Source organism: Apteryx mantelli, chromosome 3, assembly GCF_036417845.1.
Source record: "Apteryx mantelli isolate bAptMan1 chromosome 3, bAptMan1.hap1, whole genome shotgun sequence".
Taxonomy (NCBI): domain Eukaryota; kingdom Metazoa; phylum Chordata; class Aves; order Apterygiformes; family Apterygidae; genus Apteryx; species Apteryx mantelli.
This window is the reverse complement of record NC_089980.1, coordinates 87284393-87310499: the sequence shown is the minus strand read 5'-3', so window position 1 is coordinate 87310499 and position 26107 is coordinate 87284393. Positions and strand designations below refer to the sequence as shown.

Sequence of the window (26107 nt, the reverse complement as noted above, 5' to 3'; positions counted from 1 at the left end):
GATGAATTAATCTATTCACGGAAGTAATGAAAATAATCCATAACACACTTGTCCTGAAGCTCCCTATTATCTGTAATTGATTTTATCTTCAAGACAATACTATTAAGTAGCATCCCCATTTTACAGAGTGAAACAACACATGGGATGGATTAAATGACATGCTGTAAGCTACATACAAAGCTTGGGACTGAGTCAGTATTTAAATTCAAGTCTCCTGAGACCCATCTTATTGTCCTAAAAGATAAGATTTTACTGTCTGCCTCACATTAGAGCAACTCAATTGGTTTTACAACATCAGAGACAGGTCTGGCCTACTGCACTGCGAGTCACTGCCACTGCTCTCGTCCTCCCAGCTGTGAATCTAGTACACAAACTCAGACACACCTTTCAGGCTCTCCATAACTGTCACTGGCCACAGGCTTTACTAGCTTTTTTACAGACACTGACAAATTTGACAAGAGAGAGCAATACAGCAGTTAGAAGAAGACAGGAACCAGTATGCTAGATCCTGAAATAGTTAATATATTAAACTGCACAACAGTCCTGCAGGCAATATACCCTGAGTTGCTGTCAGCATCTGAAGTTTCACAAAATACTAGTTAATGTATCTATAAAATGTTCTATTTTAAATGACCTAATAATCTGTTAAAAAACTTACATTTTTTAGGTGATTGGAGTGATAAGATTGTGCAGTGTAGTAAATGCATTTTTTTTTTTGAAAACAAGAAACATAAAGTATTTCAGAGCTCACTGTCAAATAAGAGGAAAAAATCAGCAGTAAATCATTTAGCACCTGCAATAATTAGATAAGAGCACAACAATTAATCTTTGATATTTAAATATTTTGCCTCTCAGAAAAAGAAGAACAATTGTGATAATCAAAATGAAGAAAATTTACCACATGCCAGAATAAGTTTACCACAAAATATCATCTGAATCCAATTGCTTCCCGTGTCATATAACATTGCCCAAGGCACGAACAAGGCTCCCTTCCTAGTGTATCCCGAGTTACTCTTTTTGGAGCACATAAATGAATATTTTCCAAACTTTTCTACATTTCTTTTCTACTCTCCTCCCCCTCCCCAATCTCTAGCAACCAAGAACGTGGATCCCTATGCAGCAAATTGAAGCTAACTGACTCTAGAGTTGCTTTTCTTAATTACCTTTCATGGATGTCTAAAAGCAGTCCCCACATTCCCACAGGTCCACAGACCACAGGTAGAGAACCTTGGGTTTAAATTTTTCCTAAGGACTATTCAACCTGCTGAGCAGCCCCATTTGGAATTTCTGATTTACCAGCTTTTCCAGATATGTCTTATTTTCTCCCCTTCGCCCCACCCTCCTGGAATAAGAGAATCAAAGAACTTGAGGCACTTGTCCAAGCTTGCGAGCAGCCTCGCAGCCTGGTCAGTATGCCAGTGGTCCACGCGCACGTAGAGCATCTCACATATTCAGAGTGGGGGGGGACTCGCTGCACATACAATATGGAGTGCACATGCACATATTTCCATCCTAAATCCCACATAATGCACCCCAGATATTTCCCTCTTTTTTTCCCTGGATAAAGTTGAAGCGAGTTGTTGAAACTCTGACAGATCCCAGCATTCATTATAAATTCATTCCCTTTGATACACCCAATATTTTCCTGTGACATTTGCTTTCAAAGGCATTTTGATATCTGCTTATACCTTTCACACATTTCCAGCTTTCATAACCATATGTTACTCTGGAAATAGAATGAGGTGACAGTGCACTGCCCAAGCTTTAAATTACAGTTTTTCTATTACTAAATCTTGCTTAGGCTGGTAAATGCAGCTGCCACATGACCATTACTGACATTCCTGCTGACTTATAATCTAGGTAGAGAAATTACCTTTCCTCACTTTTCTTTGTGTTATAACTCAGCAGCGGAGATTTCTTGGGTGCTCCAATTTATTTTTTATAATTATTAATTCCATTCTTTTTTGGTTCAAGACAGTCTTTTAGCCTACCTTAAAGGGTGGGTTGACAATCAGGCTGAAGAACTGTTTTGTCAGCAAAATCCAAACTATCTAGAATGCTGTAAGGCATTACATGTCATTATCATGTATTTCTTTAATTAAGGCAAGTGGTAAGGAGAGGTAAGATAACATGTTCTTGTTTGATAGCACTGATAACTACACAAGTTGCAACTTGATTAAAAAGAAAAAAAAATTTAATCATGCTATTTCCTTGATATTATGCTTCAAGATGTCCCAGAATGAATCATAGCAGAGACTGCCACATGCTTTCTTAAAAGCCTATGAACTTTCATCTATGATGAAAAAGCTCTTACTACTGTAATATTCTCTTTTCTATTTTAATGTTTCCAGAAGGAAAAAAGTCAGATTAATGTGACATTTCAAGCTGAAAGCTAGCTTACTTTTTCCTTAATCTTGCCTCAATCGTTTCCTTTATTCCCCTTAAAATTACAGTGCAGAAATCTTTGCCCATCAAGGAATGGAGTATGGTACCTCATCACTTGCTTCAAAATTGTTTCTTTAGTATTTTGACTATAATGACATCTTCTGTTCCTCTGGAGACTTTTTAAAAGTTCAGTAAGTTTATTAATGTTTCCCTGATCACAAGCATTTTATATTTTTCTGGTAACTTGGTTTCACCTAAAGCTTGTTCAAGTTACTTTTCTCTGTATGTTTTACTGCTTTGTTAAAATATTAGGATATGAATTCAGGAGAGCAGAGTTTGATTTTAGGTTATGGAGTTGAAAATCCAGTCCAACTTCCACAGGCTGCAATAATGTTAGTACAGATTTATATTGCAGCAACAGAATAGAAAGTGGTCTTCAGGTTCTATGCAACATTTTTCCAGTTTATATTCATCTGTTAAATTAGTTGTTTGTAACTATAGTAACATGTTATGCAGGAAACTTTACTAACAAGTAGGACTTAGAATACAAATGTTCTCAGTTCAGGAAACTGAATATTATTCCCCGTGAAACTCTAACAGGGTTTTTTTACTATTCTTTTAACATGCAGAAAACAAAAGCTATTTCTTTTTGTTTTTCCAGCAACAGTGTTTTCCTGACTCCTGTACCTCCTCAAAACATGGTGTTAGATATGTGATAAACAACAACCTCTTCTGCAAGCTCATAAATGAGAAGTATTTCATGAGGATGAAGGGACAAATCAAATAAGGGGAAAATGTCAATGTAAACCTACCTCTAAAATATTGAAATATGCTTATACAGTAAGTGTTCTGCGTTTAGACAGAACACAGTTCTATCTGAACAGATTGCACTGAGTGAAGTTTTTCCCTGCAGTTCAAATCTTTAAAATGTAATGAACATCAGGCCCAGAAAACCAAGATAAAGTAACATGTAAAGTAACACAAGTCAAATTCTAGTTTCAACAACTGATCATGTACAAGAACTATTTGCATGCAAGCAAACATATCTAAAGGCCTTATTAGAAGAACAAAGTGGACACCATGGTAGACAGTATCCAAGACCTTATGAATACACTGCTAATAATTTCAGAAGTAGACTTGCTGATATGCATGTTATATGTGCAGCTAAACAAGTACCGACTATCCAGAGTTGACTAAAAAAAAAAAGTTAAATTTGTATAGTAACATAAACAAATTAAAAAATGATACTCTAGGTTATAGGGTAGTAAAGTAGCATCAATACATGCAAAGAACAGGAACTGAGAGGAAGAAACAGAAAGAAGAATTCCTCATAAAAAAGCTTAGAGAAAAAACATTTCAAAAGTGAATTACTGTCCAAATTGACAACAGGAACTTAATTTTTAAGATATATTGAGTCACAACCCTCTCCGAAATTCTTCTAACATTGTTCATGTCGAGCAGCCTAAAACTGGAAGCTACCAAATCAACTAGTACCTTTGAAGGCTTTGATCATGAACAGTTATTTTAGAAAAAGAGTTGGATATCACAGGTCAAGCAAGAGAGTCACATTTTTGAGCTACGATTGGCAAAGGGCAGGCAAAAGGAATTGTTCCTTTTTCACACGGGGATAATTTTCTATCAAGTATTGTGGAAATACGGCACAAGGCAACAGGAAATTGAGTCTTGAGAATAAGATAAGGAAGAGTGTGAAATACAGAGAATATATAAAAAATAGATATATAAAAACTAAAAGCCAGTAAAAACTTGAGCAAAAATCTGAATTATGCAGCAACTGTTTCAGACAATGTTTAATGTATTGCAATAAAGAATTGATGACTGAAAAAATTCCTAGTAAATTCAAATAAAAATATTTCTCACAATGGTGAAACTCAAAGAGAATTGACCAAAGCTGGTGTGATATAGCTTTTAGCCTCATTTTATTGAGGATTGCTGATTATATGTTATATAGAAAGCATAAGAAAATATCTGTGGAAAATGAGAGGCTATATCCCAAATAGCCTGTTATTTACTTTTTCATAAACTGCCATATCTAATCACTCTTCTTCTAAATGAGCATGTTCAACTGAATAGCAGTTAAGTTAGAATCTTAAATAATTTATGAGTTATTACTAAAAGCAGTACATTAGTGCTCCTGAGGATTGTGTAATTTTAACAGATGTTAGAATTATATTTGTTGCATAGAGATTTAAGAGATAGCTTAAGAGTTGCATTCTTTGCCAAAAAAAACATACATGTTCAAGTTGAATGGCAACTCTCTCTAGTGTGATTAGCTCATTAAGACTGTCTTTTTAAGTGCACATAATGCTAGAAGCAAAACACAAGTCTGGACTCATAAAGTGCATGAATATCATTGCTGTCATTTTGTTACCAACTTCTTCCCTTTGCCTTACAGCTGCATACAGATCACCTCCATGATCTTTGTCCTTTTCTCTTTAATCGCATCCTCCTCTAATCCTTCACTCAGCCTACAAATATTACCTTGCAACTTTCCTTGTTTTCATTTCCGTATTTTTTACTTTGCTGCCCAAAGCATTTTGAATGCCCTTGCTACCCACAGTGTGCTGTGTATCATGCTATCCATTCAGAACCCCCCAAGGAATTCACTGGTGTGGGTCTAATATAAGAAAGAAAAGCCTCAAAAATAATAAACTGCTAACAAAAACAAATCTCTCTGAGGCAGCATCCTCCTCTAAAATTTCATAGGGACTCCTTGTCTTTGTTTTAGTATAGACTACAGATCCCTCAGGGCAAGAATTAAGTAACTTATGACATAATTAAAAAACAACGGCATTATACTAATTCATTTGTCAAAGAGATATCCTGAGATAATGGTACATATGGCACACCTAAATCTGCAAACAAGTGTGCTATCTATCACAAATAGGTAACTGTCAGTTAAGGTAGCTTCTCACTGCTATGAGTACAGGTCACTCAGTAATCTGGTCCACCCACGCTGCGGCTTCACATAAGCAACTTCATCAAGGCAGTTTAAGCATCACAGTCATTCACAAGCATTTAAAGTGACCCTGGTGGCATTTCTTTAAATACTTATAGTAACCATTTTCACCAAATACAGGGTGCAGCAAACGGAGACTTTAGAAGTTAGCAGGGCAGTTTGCACAGTGGGGGATGCAAAGCAGGCCCTGGAAGTCTGCTCCAGACAGCACGGGGCTGTGCAACAACCATGGGGACACGCTGCAGCGCTCCATCCCCAACATCTGCTGGAGGAGGCACCCTGGGAAATCAGAGGCCTCAACCAAGACAGAGCTCCAGAGGGGGAGTGCTGCCACCCTGGATGCGGGCTGCAGGGGGGCAGCAGCCTCACCTGCAGAAGGTGCGCTCTGGTTGAGGCAGAGTCACCAGGGGAAGGAGCTGTAGGAGGAGGAGAACAGACTGTGTAGCCTCAGGGAGAATAAACAGAGATGGATGGGGTTGTCTCAGGGACCTTGCAAACATTTCTGGAGCGTGTTGGCAGCAACTGCTTAACACAGATGCTATATGGGTCTTCTCTTGGATCTGCTGCTCATGAACAAGGAAGAAATGGCTGGGGATGTGATAATCAGTGTAGCCTTGGCTGGAAAAAACATGAAATAGTGGAGTAATGAAGGCACGTAGTAGAATACAGGTGCTGGACTTCAGAAAAAACTGGCTGAATCACCGGGGTCCAGGGACACTGATTAATGGTTCATACTCTGTCTGGAGGCTGATTAGCAAAAGTACCACAGAGGCCTATGCTGGGACCTATGCATCTTTATATTGTTACCAATGACCAGAAGAAAGAGATTGGACACATCATCAGCATGTTTGTGGACGAGGCAAAACTGAAAAAACAGCTGATACACTTGAGGGCAGAGCTGCCATTCAGAGGGAACTGAACGCAGGCCGGAGGAATGGGCCACAGTGAAATTTAGCAAGGACAAAGTCAGGCACCTGGGATGGACTGACTCCCTGCAATTGTACAGGCTGGGCACTGACTGGCTGGGAACCGTCTCTGCAAAGAACGAACCTGGGGATCCTTTAGGCAAATGGTAGTGATGAAGACTAACAGCACCCTAGGCTGTATCAATAGGAAGAGAGCCAGTAGACTGAGGGGAGCGATTACTCCCCTTTACTCAGCACTCATTAGGCTACACTGAGAATACCATGTCCAGTTCGGGGGCCTGAATACAAGGCAGACTTTGATGAACTCACACTAGTTCAGCAGAGGGCCACCAAGTTGGTCGGGGACTGGAGCACTTGCCCTGTGAGATGGCTTTGGGGCAGGGGTCTAACAGCAGCCTCACAGTACCTACAGGGTGGTGGTGATCGAGCAGATGGAGCCAGGCTCTTCACAGTGGCACAGGGCAGGAGAAAGGGAGACAACGAGCACAAATTGAAACAGGGGAGGTTCCGACTGGATATAAGGAAAAAATTCTTCACTATGAGGATGACTAAGTACTGGAACAGGGCACCCAGAGAAGTTGTGCAATCTTTGTTCTTAGAGGTTTTCAACATGTGACTGGACAAAGCCCTAAAAAACCTGGTCTGAATTCAGAGCGGACCCTACTTTGAACAGGAGGTTGGACTAAAGACCTCCTGAGCTCCCTTCCAAACTGAATGCTTCTGTTGTTAGTATTTTACCTTGAATCAGGAGTTTACTTTGGAAACGGATCAGATTGTCCCCACTTCAGTTCACACTGCAAAGTCGTCTCAGAGTGCATAAAATTAATCCCTTTGGGATGAAATTAAACCAAAAGATGTGCTTTCACCACTAATGAGCATTTGTCCATTGAAACAAGCCAGAGATGGCCCAACGTACTCCCCTTTCTCTGAAACGCGTAATGTGGATGCTATGTCCTCAACATCATTTTGCTTTACATTTACACTTCTGTTGTGCCACACTACTTGCTAAGGGAAACAGTCATTTTAATAGTTTATGTTTGTCCATTTCAACAGATGAAAAGCAACACTGAGGTTTAAGACCTTACTTTTCAGCTTTTTCATGCTGATAAATTTTGTCCGAGGATAGAAATGCACATTACCTGCCTGTAAGCAGAATTCTTCAAGACTGAGTCTACATATTCTTACAAATGGGAACACACAGCTCTGATTATAGAAAATTTTATAGCTATGCTCACTCACTAGACCTGTGCAGAAGTCTTTTTGCGCTTCTTCACAGTTCCTGCATATTCTGAAGGCCAGAACAACATATAAAGCAGTGTTTTGCCCACCTCAGGTCCTCCCACATTCGAGGGCTCTAAATGGGAGAGGAGACTGGTAAAGAAATGTGAAGTGCAAGCAGACATTGAAGAAGTTAGATGACAAACATATAACCTCTCATTTTGTAAACTTTTTTTTTGTACACTCACACATAATGGGATAGTTTGATAAACAGTAATTACTTGAGAAAATCAGACTGTGAGATCTTAATTAAAAGTATTGATCTACCCAACTGAATTCTCAACTGAGATGCCAGTATAAGAGTGTCTTCTAACTGTCTGAACAAGGGATCAATAGCATCAGCAAAAATCTCTGTAATAAGAAAATCCCTGTAACTGCCAAGAAAGCCACCTCTGTACATGTGAGGAATGATTTAACCCCTTTCAACACAGGGACACTTCTTCCTTTGCAGTTCTCTTCAACATACAACCTAGGCATGCAGACAGGATACCTCCTGTGCATCAAGTGTTTTTATTGTCTAAACTGTTAGGCACTCAGGCTGATTGTGCTTATGGAACTTATTAAGTCGTAATAAAGACTAGGATCTGGCCACCAGCCCTCAGGAGTGAATGATCTGCAGACTGCAAGCAGTGCAGGAGACTGCCCTTCACCTTACCAAGCCAGATGCTTTATAGAAGCACAAAGCATCTGGATATGGAACACAGTAGAAGAACACCACTTCACCAGCCACAGCTTTTTTCCCTTTGAAGCTATTACAAGATTTCTGAGCCCACATCAGAAAACCATATAAGCCAATGCAAAGAATATTTCTATTAAAAAAAAAAAAAAAGCAAGCGCATTTAAAATTTCTAACATTAAGATTAACTTGTATCTAAAAATAAAGGCACCAAGCCCTCAAAAAGGTTCCATCTGGATTTACTGTGGATTGGATCAGACTCTATCTGCTGTTACTCCAGGAAAAAACCTAGCTGGTCAGTTGATCATTACATCTGTTATATGGTTCCCCTCCTTTAAGAAAGTTAAAGATAAACCTCTCTCTTACTCAGCAACTTACCAATAGCCTTTGTGTAATGCCTGGCTCCAAGTAACAGCTCCGGAGCTCTGTACCAGAATGTCACCACAACCGGATCCAAGTCTGCCAGTGGCTTCAAAGGCGAGTTGAACAATCTGGCAAAGCCCATATCAGCTGGGAAAAGAAAAAGAAAGAACATTTTAAAAATTTAGCATAAACTACAAGTCATAATTTAACAGCTTTGCCAAAAAGCTATAGAACAAAAGCTCAGAAACACTAAAACTTACAAATCAGTGTCTCTAAGTAACTGACAAGTTACTCATAACAATACTTATCCTTATATAAGCCTAAATTCCATGCACTTCATTTGACATGACTATGAAGGATGATGTTTGAATAAGTGTTTTCATCAGAGAATTGTAAAACAATATGTAAATACAAGTGCCACAGTATTCAAAATGAGCTGCAAAAGATACCTGGGTAACCAAATTCAATAGTAGTAGGTCTCTACTCTTTTTGCGTAGCAAATTTTCGGACCTCTAAAAACATGTGCATTGATATTGCTTATAAAAATATAGTTAAGAATTAATACAACGTGTAAGTAACAACATTACAATACTTAATCATAGAAGAAGTCAAAAGAACCCTGGCCTTTGCTCAACACTAAGGTAGCCATACAGAAATTTTAACCTGGTCCTGGCCACCGCAGCTGCTCTATGGGCTTATTCATTTTTTGTTTCTTGCAGATATTTTTATCCCACCAAATATCCTTGGCAAGCTCTATAAATGTCTAATAAATTATTCTGAATCTCTTAAAGTTTGTAAACTTGGGGACTGAGATTTAAAATTGAACTAGATGTTGCACATACATTTCTCCAAAAATAATTCAGAGTTTTTTCTATCTTACACTGAAGATGCAATGTTTTTAATTACTCCTTAGTTGTACAATGAAGTTTTCTTAAAAGGTTTACCTATTTTGACTCTTCCTCTTTCTGGACCCTCACCCATTACCAGAATGTTTGCTGGTTTCTGGAAAACAAAAAGCATAATATTTAGTCGACCAACCTTTGATGATTATCTTCAAGAATAATAAAAATACATACATTTATTTTATAATAATGAACATTTCTATAAATATTCTTAGAAGTCTAAAACTAGTATACATTTATGCTTTGTTGGCATTTGGGTTTTAATTCTAGTCACGGACTCGCAATTAGAAGAACTGCAAAGTATTTTACACTCCTTTTTTTTTTTTTTTTTTTAACCAGTATGGTAATGTTGTTCATTGGTGAGATTTGCCTCTAAAAAAAAAAAAGGCATTTTATATCAGGCTAAGGTTTATTGCGCAGATCAATACTCTGGCAAGAAGCACTTTTGCCAGTGTAGCTCATTTAAAATGATGCCAAATACTGGTATGCAAACACAGAGCTGAGAGTTGCTGTTGCTACCATCATATAAAGTGAGATTTTTAGTGTATGAATGGTAAAAATTACACTGGCAAAAGCACTTTTTCCACAAAGTAAGTTGATTTCATGCTATGAGAATTTACCTTAAAATGGGAATATATACAGCTACATCCACAAACTTTTTACCGTGTAGACAGAACCTTTATAGATAGAGCAAAATTTTTATAGGCGCTTTATGCAACCTGCAGTTGTTCACAAAAAGCTGTTTGTGAACGCCGTACAAAATCGGCACATGACAGCACAGCAATTATTCTACAATTAGGATTTAGATTCCCTCAGACACCAAGAGTCATTCCTTAGAAGCTTTTACCCTACTGTGTTAACAGCTGTAAAAAAAGTAAACAAGATTGAAAACATTAGATGATTTGAATGAAGATATCCATAAGGAACTTTCAAAGCAGCATTTTGGAAGTTTTTCATCCAAGCATTAGTTATATTTAAATATGTATTTTAAAATCTCTAACTCCACAAGAGCTCTGGTCAAGCAGGATTTGTTCAATCATCAGAAAGGGACATGCAGAAAGCTGACACTGGAATCTCAACTAACTTCTCAGTTCCTAAAACTTGCCATTACTTACCTGAAATGAGACTTAAGAAACTAGAGTTATTAATTTGGTTCAAACTGCAGCCAGTGATTATATATATATATATATATATATATATATATATATATATATAATAAAAAAATATATATATATGTATATTTTTTTAAGCAAAAACTAAAATAAATACTATTTTAGCTATTCCTTCCCATCTGGCTCCAGGAGGTACTTCTCCCTCCCAACCAGTGCCAGACAGAGCTTCTTCCCTTGCTCCAGCCATCGCTCCTCTTTCCCCTCTGCTTCCTACTCTGCTCCAGTTGCTGTTGCTTCTTTCACGTCTCCCCTTCTTAGAAAGGAAAACCAGCTGCTGCCTCAGGGTTTCTTCCTCTCACACTACTTCTCAACCCTGTCCCAGATTTCTCATTCCCGGCACACTTTTGGATCCCTTCAAGAGGGAAAACGCACTCCACTTGGAGAATGCAGTAGCTATTTTAATCAATAGTAAGTTATGGGTCATAGTTAATAGTTTAATAGTTAATACGTTTTAACTATTAAAAAAACCTGTTGTTTAGCAGCACCATTCTCTAAGTCAATGAACACTGATAAAGCAACGATCACCGAGAAATCAGTTAATGCTGGTAAATCAATACCAGCGTCAATTTTAAAACGTAAGCACTTTTGTTACTTGATCTAGAGTAAAATCTCACCAGCAAATCTAGGAGAGATAAAGATGATGCTTATATTTAATGATAATGAAATTAACATTCAAAGGCAACTGGCCAAACACTGGTTTTAAATTTCTAACAGTGGCTTGTATTTGCATAAATTGAATATTGTGGAGAACAGAACAATCCCATTCTGCGTGTTTAGAAACTTAAGCCAGGCAGCAAGGAAAGTAAGCAAGCTGCTATTGCATTTGATCTCTGCTAGGTATCACACAGCTAAAATAGCCCCAACCAGGATTCCAGCTACGAGCATTACTCAGGCCTAGAAACCTCCATCGAGAGTTGAGCACAAATTAAAAACACCTCAGTAGACCTTTAGATTCAGGACTGAATTTTAGGCGGTAGAAAACGTATTTGTCAAGTGAACAGAGCTGATAAAAGTATAATCAGTGCACTGATTTCTATGTTAGATATAGAAGAATTACACTGTAAGAGAGAAGTTTTGTGTAATACCAGGAGATGGGCTAAGACAAAATTTAAAAGCTAAGCAGATTCAACAGGATTCTAAAAACAGGAAACATCTCATAAGGCTCATATTTTAACCTGTAATATTAAAAGATTCTTCAAGCAGCAGTTTCTTCATAGACAGAACTACTATTTTATCTGCTGGCAGAAACTGCAATATTCATACGACAGCTTCACTAGACTAGAGTCTATGAAAGCAAATGCCTAATCTGCTTATTTATTTTTCGGCCAGAGATTTTTGACGAGCTCTTGCTCCTTTTGAAACTTAAACCTGTGCTAATATTTAATTGCCAGAGGATGAGAAGCCCGCTGGGGCAGCCAGCGGAGAAGCCCGCTGACTGATAAACTTAGCCGGTTACGCCACGCATTAGCTTTTGTGAATCTATCTCAGGGAGCAGGGGGGAAAGAGCAGGAAAACAGAGCAAGAAGAAAGCATGCTGCGTTTGAAAAACCTCATCTTATTTCCGAAAGAGCATGCACTTATTCCGACTGGCACCAAAGGGAGGAGACGACAGGCACCACGCGGCCGGTGCCCTGGGGGTCTCTGCCGACCCGCGGGCCCCTCTGGGAAGGGCAGCTTGCTCCACAGCAGCTTCCTGAGGGCTGAACTGTCTTGGCTCCAACCTCTGCCTGAAGCCAGATGGGGAACAGAGCTGAACTCGTTTCCTATTTCCCCCGTGAGCAAGTCAACTGCTTGGGCACAGGTTATGAAAAGATGAGGGGCGCAAGACAGCCAGTTCCTGGGCCCACGAGTCTTTAGTCAAAATAAACAGCTTCAAAAGGAGCTTAAAACGCAGGGCGGGTATTTAGTGGTTGTTTTATGCAGTTGAGGCCCGAGAAGCAAAGCTCCTGACTCCCTGGGCCTCGACGGCAGGGAGGGGAGGCGTGCTGGGAGCACCCCAATGGGACGGGACCGGCTCCCTCCTGACGCTTCATTCGGGCCGGGGGGAAAGCAGCAGTGCCGACGCAGAGGCTCGTTTGCTATCAAAGCCCTTCAGAAAGTTCACTAATGAAGGTTTCCATCGTGACCTGAGAGAGAAGGCTGCTAAAGGAAACGCAAGCAACTTTGGCTTTTTGGAGAAGAGGGAACGTGTTAATCCAATCTCTGGATATGCAGGGCTGTAAGTGTCAAAACATGAAAAATTTTTTTTAGGTGGAAGAAAACACGAAGGCGCAAGCAGCTAGGAGATCAAAACCTGACACATACTTTGAGTAAACCATAGCTCTTCCCTGAGAGAGCAGAATTTTGTTCAAAAAAGTTTGAGAAGTGCTACTTAAAAAAAAAACATTAACCACCTCCTTGGGAAAGAGTGAGGTAATTCCCACCAAGACAGCCCTTCCACACCAGTTACATCCCAATTAACACACTTGCTGTTTTTCTAAAACTCTGCCCTTGCTGCGAACACGAAACCCCAGCTGCGAAGCAGAGCAATACGGATACTGCTGCCTCGCCGCACAGCCCGTTGCCATGGAAACCACAGAAACAGTCAGCGCTCGAAGCCTCATGCTTAAGATCAGCTATAAAAATGAGCAGACAAATCCCCGCTGAGAAATGCGGCCGAGATTTGACTGTCTAAAGAACAACTGCAAAAAGAACAAGGTCAACAGCAACAAACAAACGGAGCAAAAATCCAAAACAGCTACAAAAAGGGATGTAGACGACAAGGTCATTTAGTGGGTTCTTTAGCAGTAATAAGGATATAGTGGGACAGTGGGAATAAAGCAATTAAGAGATCTTGGTGGGAGAGAAATGAAAATGCTGGGCTAACAAGTATGTTTTCATAAATAAGAGGAATATAATGAATGGGACTCGTACGGCCATCCATGTTATCTCAATCAATATGCCTTCTATTTAATATTTAGACAGAAGATTTGAAGAAAAGCTGCAGGAAAAGAGGCCATCTACGGTCTTGAAAGAACCTGCCAGGTCAAAACAGGAACAACAGTCTAACAATAGATGGCAATACTTTAGTTTTAGTAGTTATTGTTGTTACCTCCTTAAGTGCAGTGGTGACATAATTCTTAAGAGATTTGGTGCCGAATTACATTCCTCTGAGAAAACCTCCATAGGGACATGCTGCTTTCCCTACACCATTCTTTATTGTTTTTACCCAAACCAATGTGTTTCCCCTTTGGAATGCATCCCTGGACAAAGAACAACCCGAAGGCAGGAGGTTTCTATTGCGAGACAAAGAACAAGGCTTTTTCCAAATAAGAGCTCTCCCCACAAATAAAGAAACTGGTGTGTGATAAGATCTTTTCAATTTCAATTATTAAAAAAAAAAAAAGAAAGAAAGAAAAAAAGCAATGGTAAACAGCACAATGTTGACACTTCCTTTATCCTTCATCTGTGGAAGCCTAAATAGGTGTACTTTTAATTCACAAGCACGCCTGCCCCCCCCCCCAAAAAGTGGTTTCACCTCAGCTTTTAGTACACTGCTCCCCAAATCACAAAGTCCCTAAATAACAAAACACCATTCCACACCCAGGCACGCTAGTCAAGAGACCACTGAGCCCTAAAGTTCAAGATTAAGAGGGAGTAGCAGATTTTTCAGACATTTGCAAACAAAGCTTTTGGTTTTCCTCCTCTACATATGCACTTTTCTGCTGTAAGTCAGTGCTACTGAAGCCTAGCCATTCTCCTCAGATAAATATGGCGTACTGTCACCAGCGCTTTCGAAAGCAATTCACCTCATTAGTGCAGGAATTAAAAAACCTGTCCTTTAAAGACTTCAATATGCACTGCAAACCTCCAGTCACTATCACTTCCATTTGAACTACTTCTATATATTCAAGTAGATGCAGAAAACTTGGTATCATCACTTCCCTCTCCTTTTTTAGAAAACCATTTGGTCAACATTTTTCTCATATTGAAGCAGTAGACAAAAGTATGCCATACAGAGTAAAATATCTTCACATCTGCTTCTCTTTATAAGCCATACTGTGGACTGATGTAAGCCTCGCTGCTCTGCTTACACAGCATCACTACCAACTTGGGGTTTTTTTCAGCTGAATTATCCTTAACTTTACTTGCAAATTCATTGCATTTTTGTCTATATTTGTAATCCATACAGTTTTCTTGGACTATACCTCTACTCTGTTGAAATGACTGACCTTGCAAAGCAATATCATTAACAAGCTCCATCAAGATATTTCTCATTTCATTCAAATCAATAAGGTCTCTACAGACATTATCATGTTGAGCAAGGGCAGATATAAAATTGACCACTACAGCTCATGAGCTAAAAAGGCAGCAGAATTACAAAGAATGTCAAATGTTTTGAAGTAGTAGAGCATTCAAATGAAATTGAAACGTGTTTAATCTAAACAGAAAGAAAAAATAGAAATAAACATACTAAGCATGACAACAAAGGAAGCAAATAATACCACAGAAAGCTTTTAAAACTAAATTAAAAACTAAAAAAAAAAAAAGTAAGATCAGTCCAAATACCACTAAGCAATAAAAATGAAAATACAAGCAAATGTGGATACATTAAACTTTACAGCTAAGTGTTGCCAGATTTCGATCTTAAAAACTGTCAAAATCATATTTATTTGATAATCAGAGGAACATCTGTGACTATAGAAAAATGTTTCAAACGTATTCCTAGCATTTTGTAAACTGATTTGATATTAAAGTATCAGATATTAATATATTAATAAATATGATAATAATAGATATATTGTGACCCCATTATTGTTATTATCTCCCCTCTTGCTTCTTATAAAAATAATTTAAAAGTGAAATTTATACAGATATTGCAAAGAGATGAAAGTGTGCGACATTCTTTGAGACCAAAGAAACTTTTGCCTAATTCTGAGAGATGGAGACTAGATACTCCGCCATAAACTATGCTGCTAGATCATGTTAGGAACCTGCATTTTTCACAGCTGCTGAATCGATATGGTCAACATAGGCATTAATTCCAGATATCAGAAGTTCTAATATTAACTGGAAATGCAGAATTTACCTCAAGCTCTGGGACTAGTAATAAAATGAATTACCAACTGGAAGTACGAAAAAGCTGTACAGAAGATAACTGAAATATTTTCTTGAAATTTCTTAGTGCAAGATTTTGGTTAAAAACATTCCTTGCTTATATCCACTACATGTTAAGAGCGGAAACATATTGTTTTCAAATCAAAGCTAGCTATCAAAGAGATCTTTTTATGTTCATTTGCACTTATCAAACTCCTCTTTGCAAAGAAAGCAAAAGCAAAGCAAAGCAGAAATGCTAAAACTATGCCCATAGTGCAATCATTGATCTACACACATTAAAAAAAAATTAAAAAAAATCCCTGAAATATAAGGCTATCTAGCCCACAACAACAGCAAAGATGTGCCTCTGCAGGCTTCAATACAGACTGATTTAAACCAGCCTGGGACTCTGGATACTTACCTGGAGAATCAGAGTTGTACAATAATTTGGGCTGGAAGGGACGTCTGGAGGTCGTCTGCTCCCAACCATGCCCAAAGCGGGGCCAACTTTCAAGCTGGAGCCAACTCCGAAGCTGTGCCAGGTTGCTCCGAGTCCAACGCGTGGGAGTCCCCATCCAGGGACGGGGAACTCGCAGCCTCTCTGGGCAACCCGCTCCCCTGCCTGACCACCCTCACGGAGAAAAACAGGCTCCTGCCCTCTACCCGCAATGTCTCCTGTTGCGACCTGTGCCTGTTGCTCCTCCTTTCTCCGCACACCTCTGCGGATGGCTCCAGCTTCTCCCTGTCCTCCCCTGGGGTAGTTAAAGCGCATGCTGAAGAGGCTCAGCGGCAGTAAATCCAATTCAAGCAAAGCTAGCACGGTAATCCTGTTATATTCCTATTACACCTCTGGCTGAATGACTACGGAGCTATACATTTAACACAGCAAACACATATTTGAGATGAGGGAGTCAGTCTAGAAGGCCGGATTCAGGAACATGCTCCCAAGAAACTTATTTTACCATGGGAAAGACAGACTTTGCACAGAGGGAATCTTATAATCCAAAAGAGGAAGAATTCAGAGGTATCTACTAAGGTGAAGACTGGTATTATAAGTTTTAGTGTAAAATGTCCAGTCAAAATAAGAATCTTTAAGGCAAAAAGTTTAACAAAGGTGAGGGCCTGAGCCAAACTTTATGACTGACTTTGACAGATAAAATATTGAAATACTATTTTTTTGGAATCTCCTTTTGATGCAGTATTATCTACTGTGAAAAACAAGCTTGAAACAGACATCATATATGGACATATTATACATCTGACTGCCTAAAAACTTTTTTTTTTTAATGAATCACATACAACATACATACACTATCTAGCTAGTACATTCTGTTCAAGTTGCGATGCCTTGAATTACTCTAGTATATAAGCATCCTTACAATAATGAAGTCAGCAGGTCAGGTAAAGTACTTATTTTTCAGTTGCGTTTCATTTTTCATAGGTAGATGTGCTCTTGAGAGCTAATTAAGCATATACCTCAACCGACATTAATTCTTTACATTCATTCCCCTCACTAGCACAACCCAGAAATGTCGAAAACATTCATGCTCCTTATACAAATTCTTTCTCAAAATTGATTGGAAACAATGTTTTCTCAGGCAATTGCTAGAAAAGACACTTAATTTATAAACCCAAGGTGTTTGATCAGTGTTGAAACAGGAGAAGACTATTCACCAAACTCTATTCCCTGGCTAATCAATGGATGAGACTGTTAAAGTTGTATGCTACTGGAAAATGGATTGCAAGTGCAAAGGGTATATGAAATAAGGGCAATCACAGGAGGGGAATATAATTTGGGCTGCATAAGAGTTCAGAAATAAAACAGTCTTCCTTTCACACACCATTTCTTTCAGGTTTCCTGTGGCTGACAGAGCATTAAATGACTGCAAGACAAAAATCAAAACTCCAGATGACTTTGGACACTGGGCATTGCTTTTATTATAACAATATTCACAATGTACTCGTGTACTAGTGGTTTCACCCCAATCAATGGCAATGCAGTTCAAGTGAAAAAGAAAAGAATGAAAAAACTCACATTAGGAGAATGCCAGAACATTTGACACAATTAAATTTTATGTTGCTATGCAACATTATCCAAAGCATTCTCCCAGTGCTGGTTCTGCAATAGCAGACTTGAACTTAAAATGTTACATGTAACCTTGGGAAGGACAAAGAAGGGGGAAGACAGATGGAAACAAAGGGAAAATATGATCATAAATTATAAATGAAAAATAAAATATCATAAAGCAAAGGCTTAACTAATATGGTGCATTCACATCATCTCTGGGTTTTTCAATGCATTACAGTTCGCTCCAGCACAATTCCAGCAAAGCTGCACAGCAATCATTCAGGGCCAGACCTCACCCGGGCCCTTCGGGAGCACGGAGCCTTGCACGGGACAAGACTAGGACTGCTCAACCTCTGCTACCCCATTTAAGAGCAAGGCAGATGCGCAGGCCCATCGTGCAGGCGAACAGAAGACAGATGCACCGCAAAACGGATATTACAAAGAGGAACGGAAGCAATAAATTTCACTCCGTAAAAGCACGGTTATCATCTTCTTGTGCTGAGGCTTCGGGAGGTATCCTGAAGGCCCCATGACACTTCAGCCAAGCCAAGTCTATGCAGCTCTGCCATAAAGTCCTTATTATTCTTCCCACATGATCTTTATTCAGAATAACTGCCCAAATGCAGATATACTGAGAAGATACTTACATGTGTGAATTTGGATTTACAGACAGCAACAAAACATTAGCATTTTCTTTACCTTAAAAGCAAAAGCTAAAAAACAGAAAGTCTGACAGAATACTAATATAAGAAAAACTTCAATTGTACTAAGTTTGAGATTAGAATTTGACAGATGGAAGTGAGATTATGTGATTTACACCTTTTTTTCCCCACTATTGGAACTCTTTGCTTATTTGCATTACTTTGTTTTTATTACAATGCCTTGAAAATTAGATACCATAAATGCTATGTTTGATGATACTTTGGGCTATGGCAATAAATTTCACTATTGTCAAATTCTGATTTTTATTTTTATTTTTTTTAACAATATTCTGACTATTCCTCCTGGTTCAGCAGGGTTATTAAGACAGGAAGATGAAGCTTCTATCCAATCAAAGTACAAATAACTGAAAATGAGAGTATAGACATTGCCGTAAAACATTTTGTTAACTGCATTTCAAAAAGTATCTTAGACAGTAAAACTCCAATAGCTCATTCCTCTGGGAGTCTAGCAGAGTCCAAGAATAACAAAGCTTTTCTGACTGCAATAAATAATATAGTACCAAACAAATAAATATAGATGCAACCCATTTTCATCACAAACCTGCTTCTGCTTGGATAGCTTAGATTGACTGAATTGAAATATCAGAAGTCCTTTAATGGAAATTTCTAAAGAGAAAAAGAATAGGGAAAGGCAGCCTGGTTATTTATAGAGAGGTTACCTCCATCTTGAGTGGGTCGTAAGTGTCCCTTTTTGTCTACACATGGACTTGGGAATATAGCTTAAGGGACTCCGAACTACAGAATAAAATTTTAATTTTTTTTAGGATAGAAACTTTTGGAAAGATTTTGGAAAGCAATAAATATGTTGAATTTTTACAGGATTTTAATAATTAAATGTTTATATCTAATACTATTTCATATTGTTCAATTAACTCTTTTCAGAGTTTATTACATACGTATTCTGCCACATTAAGCTACATTATTTATCCACTTTTCATTACATACTGTTTTCCTATGCTCACAATCTCAAGGAACTCAGACAAACGGCATTCTCATACAAGACTGACATGCTAAAGAAAAAAAGAAATGATGCTGGCCCACCTCCCTCCAACCCTTTTCTTTCATGATGCACCTAAAGACTAGAAAATCTGACCCTTACCTATGCAATCAATTTAAATTTCTGTTATACTATAGGGGCAACTTCTCCTTTGTGTGGAAATACCCTAGATCAGCAATTTATAATGTAACTCCAATCCTTCTATAATTTTTGCAGCAGTGCCTTCTCAAAGCAAGCTCTAGGCTTCTAGAATTTGCAGGGGTAAGCTACCTGCCCCTTTCTCAGGATGGTTTGTCCAGCAGACCAATGTTCAGACTTCAGGAAGAAATTTTATCACCCTAATGCAACCCTTGATACATACAGCAATACAAATTGGGATTTAACAGCCGACTGGAAGTAAGGGCTCAGACTCGCACCGCAGTTACCACGTTCTAGACAAGTTACTCACATAACCGTTGAGATAACACAACCTTGCTTAGCTCACAGGGAAAAAAGCAAACTGTGAACTGCAAGCAAGCAGATGGACAACCTACCACTGCTCGGCTGACATGTTCATTGCAGAATAAGCTAAGCAAAACAACCTTTAAAATCCACTCAGGCTTTTTTAAGGAGAGCGGCACCAGTGCCTGTGGCTTCTTTACCAAACCGTACATTTCAAATCCATTCTTTTATCATAAAGTCAGAAAAAACCTGCTTCTCCTAGTTTCCCCTTCAAGGTTGTCCCAGGATGCCTCCATCTGAAGAAGCAGCTACACAGTTTTAAAAGTAACCACTAAATGCGGTCTGCTCGGGGGGTGCTACCACGATGGCAACCACTGCCTGATTTCATTGCCATTATTATTCAGAAGTGTAATTGCTGCACAGCATCGCAGCTCCTAAGAGTGCGGGAGCCCCAAATCCTGCAGCCAGCGCACCCCAGGATGGCGTGAGGGTGCCCCTGCAGTGGGGCGGCCGGGGAGCCACGGCACCCGCGACCCGGCGCCAATACCGCCGTTTGCTCGGGCCGCCGGCGACGGCTGCACCCTCCCAGCAGGAGGCAGGCGGCAACCCAAAGAGAAGACACTGCAAAACATTTCTGGACACACTGCCATACAGTATTCAGTAGCAGGATTCAATATTGCAAAACTACAAAGAAACCAACATGATAAAATGATCTTCTGAAGTCTTATTCGTCTACATAGAAATAGGCTAAAAAGTCAGACAGATGTAACAAAGTGTATGTTTAGAAATAGACTCAAGAGTTACAAGATTTTCTACTTTTGAAGCCTGAAAGAGATTTCTTCACTACCTGCCAGTTTCAGATATTCCCCCACATAAATGAGATTGAGAGATATAAATAAAGTAGTACAACTGTTTCTATTCATGTTAATTATGACTTTACAATGTTTCTCAATAAAAAGTATCTTTAATACATGTACCTCCTGTACAATTCAGAAGAGTACTGTGATCCCTTTATGCTAATTTTGTAAGTAAGTGCTAAAGAAAATAGCCTAATGTTCGGCTGCAATTCAGTTTTTATGGTATTCTTTTTGTAGTACGAGCTCCAGTCCTGACTGCAGTACAAGCCAAGTTTGGCTACACGGGTCTGTCCTGTCTCGATCTGATTGAAGAGTAAAAGACCTAGGTTTTAAAATCACCACCAATTCAGAATTATCCGAGTCTCAAAACAGTTTAAAACCTTCCTAAAAAGACAATTCTTCAGATAAAATAAAGGTCATAAACACTTCAGGAGATTTTCCTCCAATTAAAATCATTTTCTAATAGGCCAGGCAGGAACAAGCATAGGACATTTAAACCAGAATGCATTTTTGTAATAACTACAAACAACTATAAGCTATACAATAAGGGCACAATGGGCGAAGGGCACTGAACAAACAGCTCTTACCTTGGAAAGCTCGAATCCGAGAGGCACAAGTCAGCGCAACGCCAGATCTGATGCGGGAGAACGCAGAGCGGGCTGTGACGGGTAGGGAAGGAATAATAATCGTACAGACGCAGCTTGGGGAGTTGGGTGTAAGGGAGGGAAGCGCACTGGGAGAATGCTACCTTGAGCAGTTCTTTCAAGCAAAATGTCTCATAAAACAACAGGCTTGGCTGGAGTGAGGGAAAGAGAAAAGAAGCGGGAGGAAAAGTGTCTGCAGCCGCACACGTAGCTGGTGGAGACTGCAAAAGGGATACAAGCGGGAGAAGAAAAATGGCTTGGAACATAGAGATTGAAAAGGCATGAACTTGGTTCAGGGGGAAAAAAAAAAATCTATTTAAAGCTAAGAGTTGATAAACCAATTAAAAAGCTATTGAGACTACAAATTACCTTTTCAAAAGTCAAACCTTTACCACAGCTACTTGGTTACCATAATGCATTACCCAAGATAATTAAGTTTTCCTATCTCAGAAAAGAGAAATATTTTATTTTCAGATACCATAGTATTTATACAGCTTGATAAATATTGATTTTTCTATGGCTTTTTTTTTTTAAACACAGTACAGCTCTCACTTTCTAGAATGGCACTGTCAATTTGTGTTTTAGCGTCAACAGTCCTAGTGTCATACAAGCTGGAAACGAAGGCTGAAACAGGCCTCACGTGCACTGGTAGCTTGGGCATGAGAAGTATCCTTCCCTAGCCGTAACTGCTTCTGTGGTTTCCAGGTTTTAACTCAGAAAGATACTCCCTCAGTTTTTACTGTAGTATTTCCTTACCCGGAAGAGAGCCTTTCTCTCCACAAAAGATTTTGCATCAGTTCATTTCAAACCAGTGCCTCTAAAATTTTTTCTAGATAACCTTGAGTAAAATTTCAAAATAAAAATCCTGCAGATACTACGGGAAAGTATGCTGGAATGAAACTAAGGAAGACATCTAAGTCCACAACACTATCATTTTAAAGGAGCTGTAGACATTGCTCCCTCCTTTCTATCCCATGAACCTCCTACTAGCAACTCTAAGTGGAAAGCAATGAGATAGTATTTGAAGCTTAAGATTTTCAAAAGAGTTTATGCATCCTGTTCTTGAAACGAGAAATCCTGATCACAAGGAGTTCACATGGCACTTCAGTGCTAGTGGGAAATGCACGCTTCCCACAGACATTCGCTTGAGCAACTGCACGCAACAGTCTAGTACTTTGCAGCAGCATAAATGAGGTGTAAGAACCACTTTTAAAAATAGTGTAAATATACATCCATTAAACAGTCATGATTACATTTTTAGTATTTTCTAAAGGCATTTTTATGTGCAAAATAACCCATTTGAAATAGCGTACGAAATTTGTATGGCTTGATGAATGAAGTATTTGGCCGAAGTGAAAGTGTGAGTTGTCGGCACCTCAGCTAACATGTGGGTAACTGCCACGGGCACACTCTTACCATGCGACATCTTGCAGTAAGCTCTGGACAGCTTGCTCCTTTTCATGAAGAAATAATGGTATTTCTTATTTACCACAGGATACCAGTGGTAAAAGCGTGCCCACAAGCAGTCAGGGTAGCTAAAAGGTTTCAAGTTCATATGCTCTCTTACTCACAATAAAGTTGCCTTCCCCAAGAAAGTGCACTTAAATTTCATCCGCACGTCTCCAGTGAAGTGATTCTTTAGTTTAGAAACTCTATGCATATGATAATCAAGTTGTAGCAGAGCAGTGGAGAAATCTCTGTGTAGAATATTGAGTTTATCAGGCTGCCTCTGATATTCTCACTGCCTTTACTGAGTCAACATAAGATTGATGCAATGGCATTTTGTCAAATCCACTAAGGCTTGCATAATATTTATGGCAGCTTTCCAGCCTTCAAAGATAAAATAACCCAGGTAAGATAAAGAAAAGTGTTTGTACTGAGCATACTTGATACAGTGATTTGAAGCGAAGACTATCATTTACTAATAAGCTGCATGGTCACCAGTAAAAAACGATAGTTAATCTTCTTCTATACTAAAATTGTGTCTTAACCTGGGGAGGAAAACCGAAGTAAAAAAAGATTTTGGAAAAAGCAACAAAGACCAAAATAACTTACAAGAAAAACAAGTCATTTCTTCATTTCCATTTTTCACAAGTGTACTGAAAATTTTGGGGCAAACAGGTACATTGAGTATATTTATTTTGCAATATTTAGAGTAACATTGCTACAACAGGGCATTTCAGATTCTGAAATTTTGTTTCTTCAATATATTGCTAGCATTTCCATTTTTTGCTTTGCTACCTAATAAAAATGCATCAAAAGACAGTTATGTTAATAGATGCTTTCATGAATAAATACATTAGGTATTAGTATTACTTGTTCTCATTAATGCAAATCAAAAATAGTTCTTGTCAAAATACAAGCACGTGGTGCTTAAATATTTTAGGTGGCCAATTTAAGACAAGGTGTGGGAGTCTGATCTTTTAATTATTTTGGAAGATTAGGCTCTTTTAAAATGGCAAGAAAGTAATCCAAAAATGCAGCACAAAACCAAAAAAATCATTAAGTCACCTTATATAATTTTAACCTATTTTCAATTTCTTTTAACATGTTCAAGCCTCTGGAGTAATTTGCAATATTTCTGTAATAGTCCCACAGTCAGCATCAAGACCCCTCTTATCTGCTGCATTCAAGTTACTATACTATACAGCTACGTGGTCTCTGACAACATGTGGAAGAGCTAATTAATTATTGACTTGGCATGCCTATAACCAGTTTTCAGCAGAAGCTATTAAAAAGTTTTTCAGTCAGTCACTAAGCCAGGCCAGTGCTGCACTGAAGTATATGGTTGAAGATTTTCAGACAGACTTACAAATGCGCAGTGCAAAATCACTGCAAGGTTAATGATGATGTCAGATCAGCCTGACACCTCCAAAACACCTGTAGTCAGTAATGCATAGACTTCCAATAAGAAAAATAACACAAACATTTCTGAAATATTAAACTTTAATTAGGGGGTTTTGGTTTGTTTTTTTGTTTGTTTGTTTAAGTGTAAGGACAAAAAGAGGTCTGTTTAAAAAAATGCAAAAACCAAAATGGTTAAAAAAACCTTTTATTTTGTAAAGGATTTTTCACAATAATCTCCAAATGACTCACAAGAACTAGATACAAACTACTGTGTGTCAGAACTATAGACTACGGTAGCTTAAATATACATGACAGTGATTACACTACTCATTCTTGAAGGTAATAATAGGAGAAAAAAGCTAGAAGGTATAGGGAAAAAAGATTTAGTACAAATAATTTTAAGTGGGAAAAACAGGAAGGTTGTTTTGGGAGGCAGAAGCCTTAAGAAGGCTGCTCAAAATCTTTCCTGGGACAGAACCACCACAGTAGGGACCTTCACAAAGCTCAGAAAAATAGTATCTGGAGACTCGTAGGTTTTAACAAATCTATAAAAGATTTTCAAGCCGGTATGGCAACTTTTAACTAGAACTTGAAAATAAAAGGAGGGTCATTCCATCTGGAACGAGTGAACTTTTCTTGTGTATTGGCCAAGATAAGAAAGTGAGAATTCTACCTGGAAGAGCCGCTGCAGAGCTCAACATTGCGGAAGCCAAAGGGAGGAGCAATAATTAAGGTTGTGAAGATGAAGAAAGAAGAGTACTTCAGGAAAGTCAAAGCTGAGTCAAGGTTATATGAGTAATGTTAGAAGAGGTGGCAAAAGGCAGATAAACAGATACAGGAATGTGGGCAGAGGAGCAGGAAGTTGGAAGCAAATGAAAGATTTACATCGAGAAAGAAAACGGCAAAGTAGAGTTGTGATGAAGACTCTACCCTACCTGCCAAAATCAAAATCTGAAACTGTTCAGAACTAATTATAATATTCTTCCATTCAACAATTATGCCATTTTTAAAAATGAAAAACAACTTGCGTAGACATGTAGTGACTGTGGGATACCGCCAATTTCTGAGAAAAGTTCTGTGATTCATGCCAAAAACATTATCATGTTAAAGTGAGGCAGGTCAAGCTGTCCTAATTTTCTTTTTTATTAAACAACTCTAAACACATGCTACACTGTCATAGAAAGACATGATTGTCCTAGCGGCAGCAAATTTACCCCAATTTATAAGGAAAAATCTCTTCATGCTTTCAAATGCACAGCTTGCTTATAGCTGTGTAGCTACTGCTTCAGATTTATGCTTTATGCTTTACCTTGCTGTTGATGTTGCCAGTAAGTCTTAATCCTTGGACATTTTCACAAAACATCAAATGCTTAAAATGCAAATAAACTCCTCATGGGATTTTTTTTTTTAAACTGCATAAACAGGCTAGTGGCTTAACTCCTGTTCCTCAAAGCCAGCTTATCACTTTTGAAAAGTCCACTGTGCAACTAAATCCCTTTGAAAAAACTAGCTTTTAGTACATACCATCAGAGCACTTCCTCCTCCAGAAACATAGTTGGCCCTATATTTTGTATATGCTGTGCACATCAGATAAAAATCTTCTCTATAGCTGCAACAATCATTTTGAAAATAGTCAAACCGCAAACTTTGGAAAAGGGTGAAAGTCTATGGAAGCTCTGCTCTAGAGTCAGCAACAGATTTAATATTCTTTGCCTTTAAAAATGGTTGTAATGTCCCTATTACTAAAAACCCCAAAACTATCAACTGATTTGACAA

The 26107-nt window shown here is 38.6% G+C and overlaps 1 protein-coding gene across 4 annotated transcripts in view; it reads right to left on the bottom strand.

Annotated features, from left to right (window-relative positions):
• The window catches only part of CDK19 (cyclin dependent kinase 19), a 142595-nt gene that overhangs the window by 29304 nt on the left and 87184 nt on the right, over positions 1-26107 (bottom strand). For all 4 annotated transcript variants that reach the window (XM_067293855.1, XM_067293857.1, XM_067293856.1 and 1 more), the window contains 2 exons: positions 9550-9607; positions 8621-8752 (listed from right to left, as the gene is read on the bottom strand). In XM_067293855.1, the coding sequence (XP_067149956.1) occupies positions 8621-8752; positions 9550-9607 (190 nt within the window). The remainder of the gene's footprint in view (positions 1-8620; positions 8753-9549; positions 9608-26107) is intronic.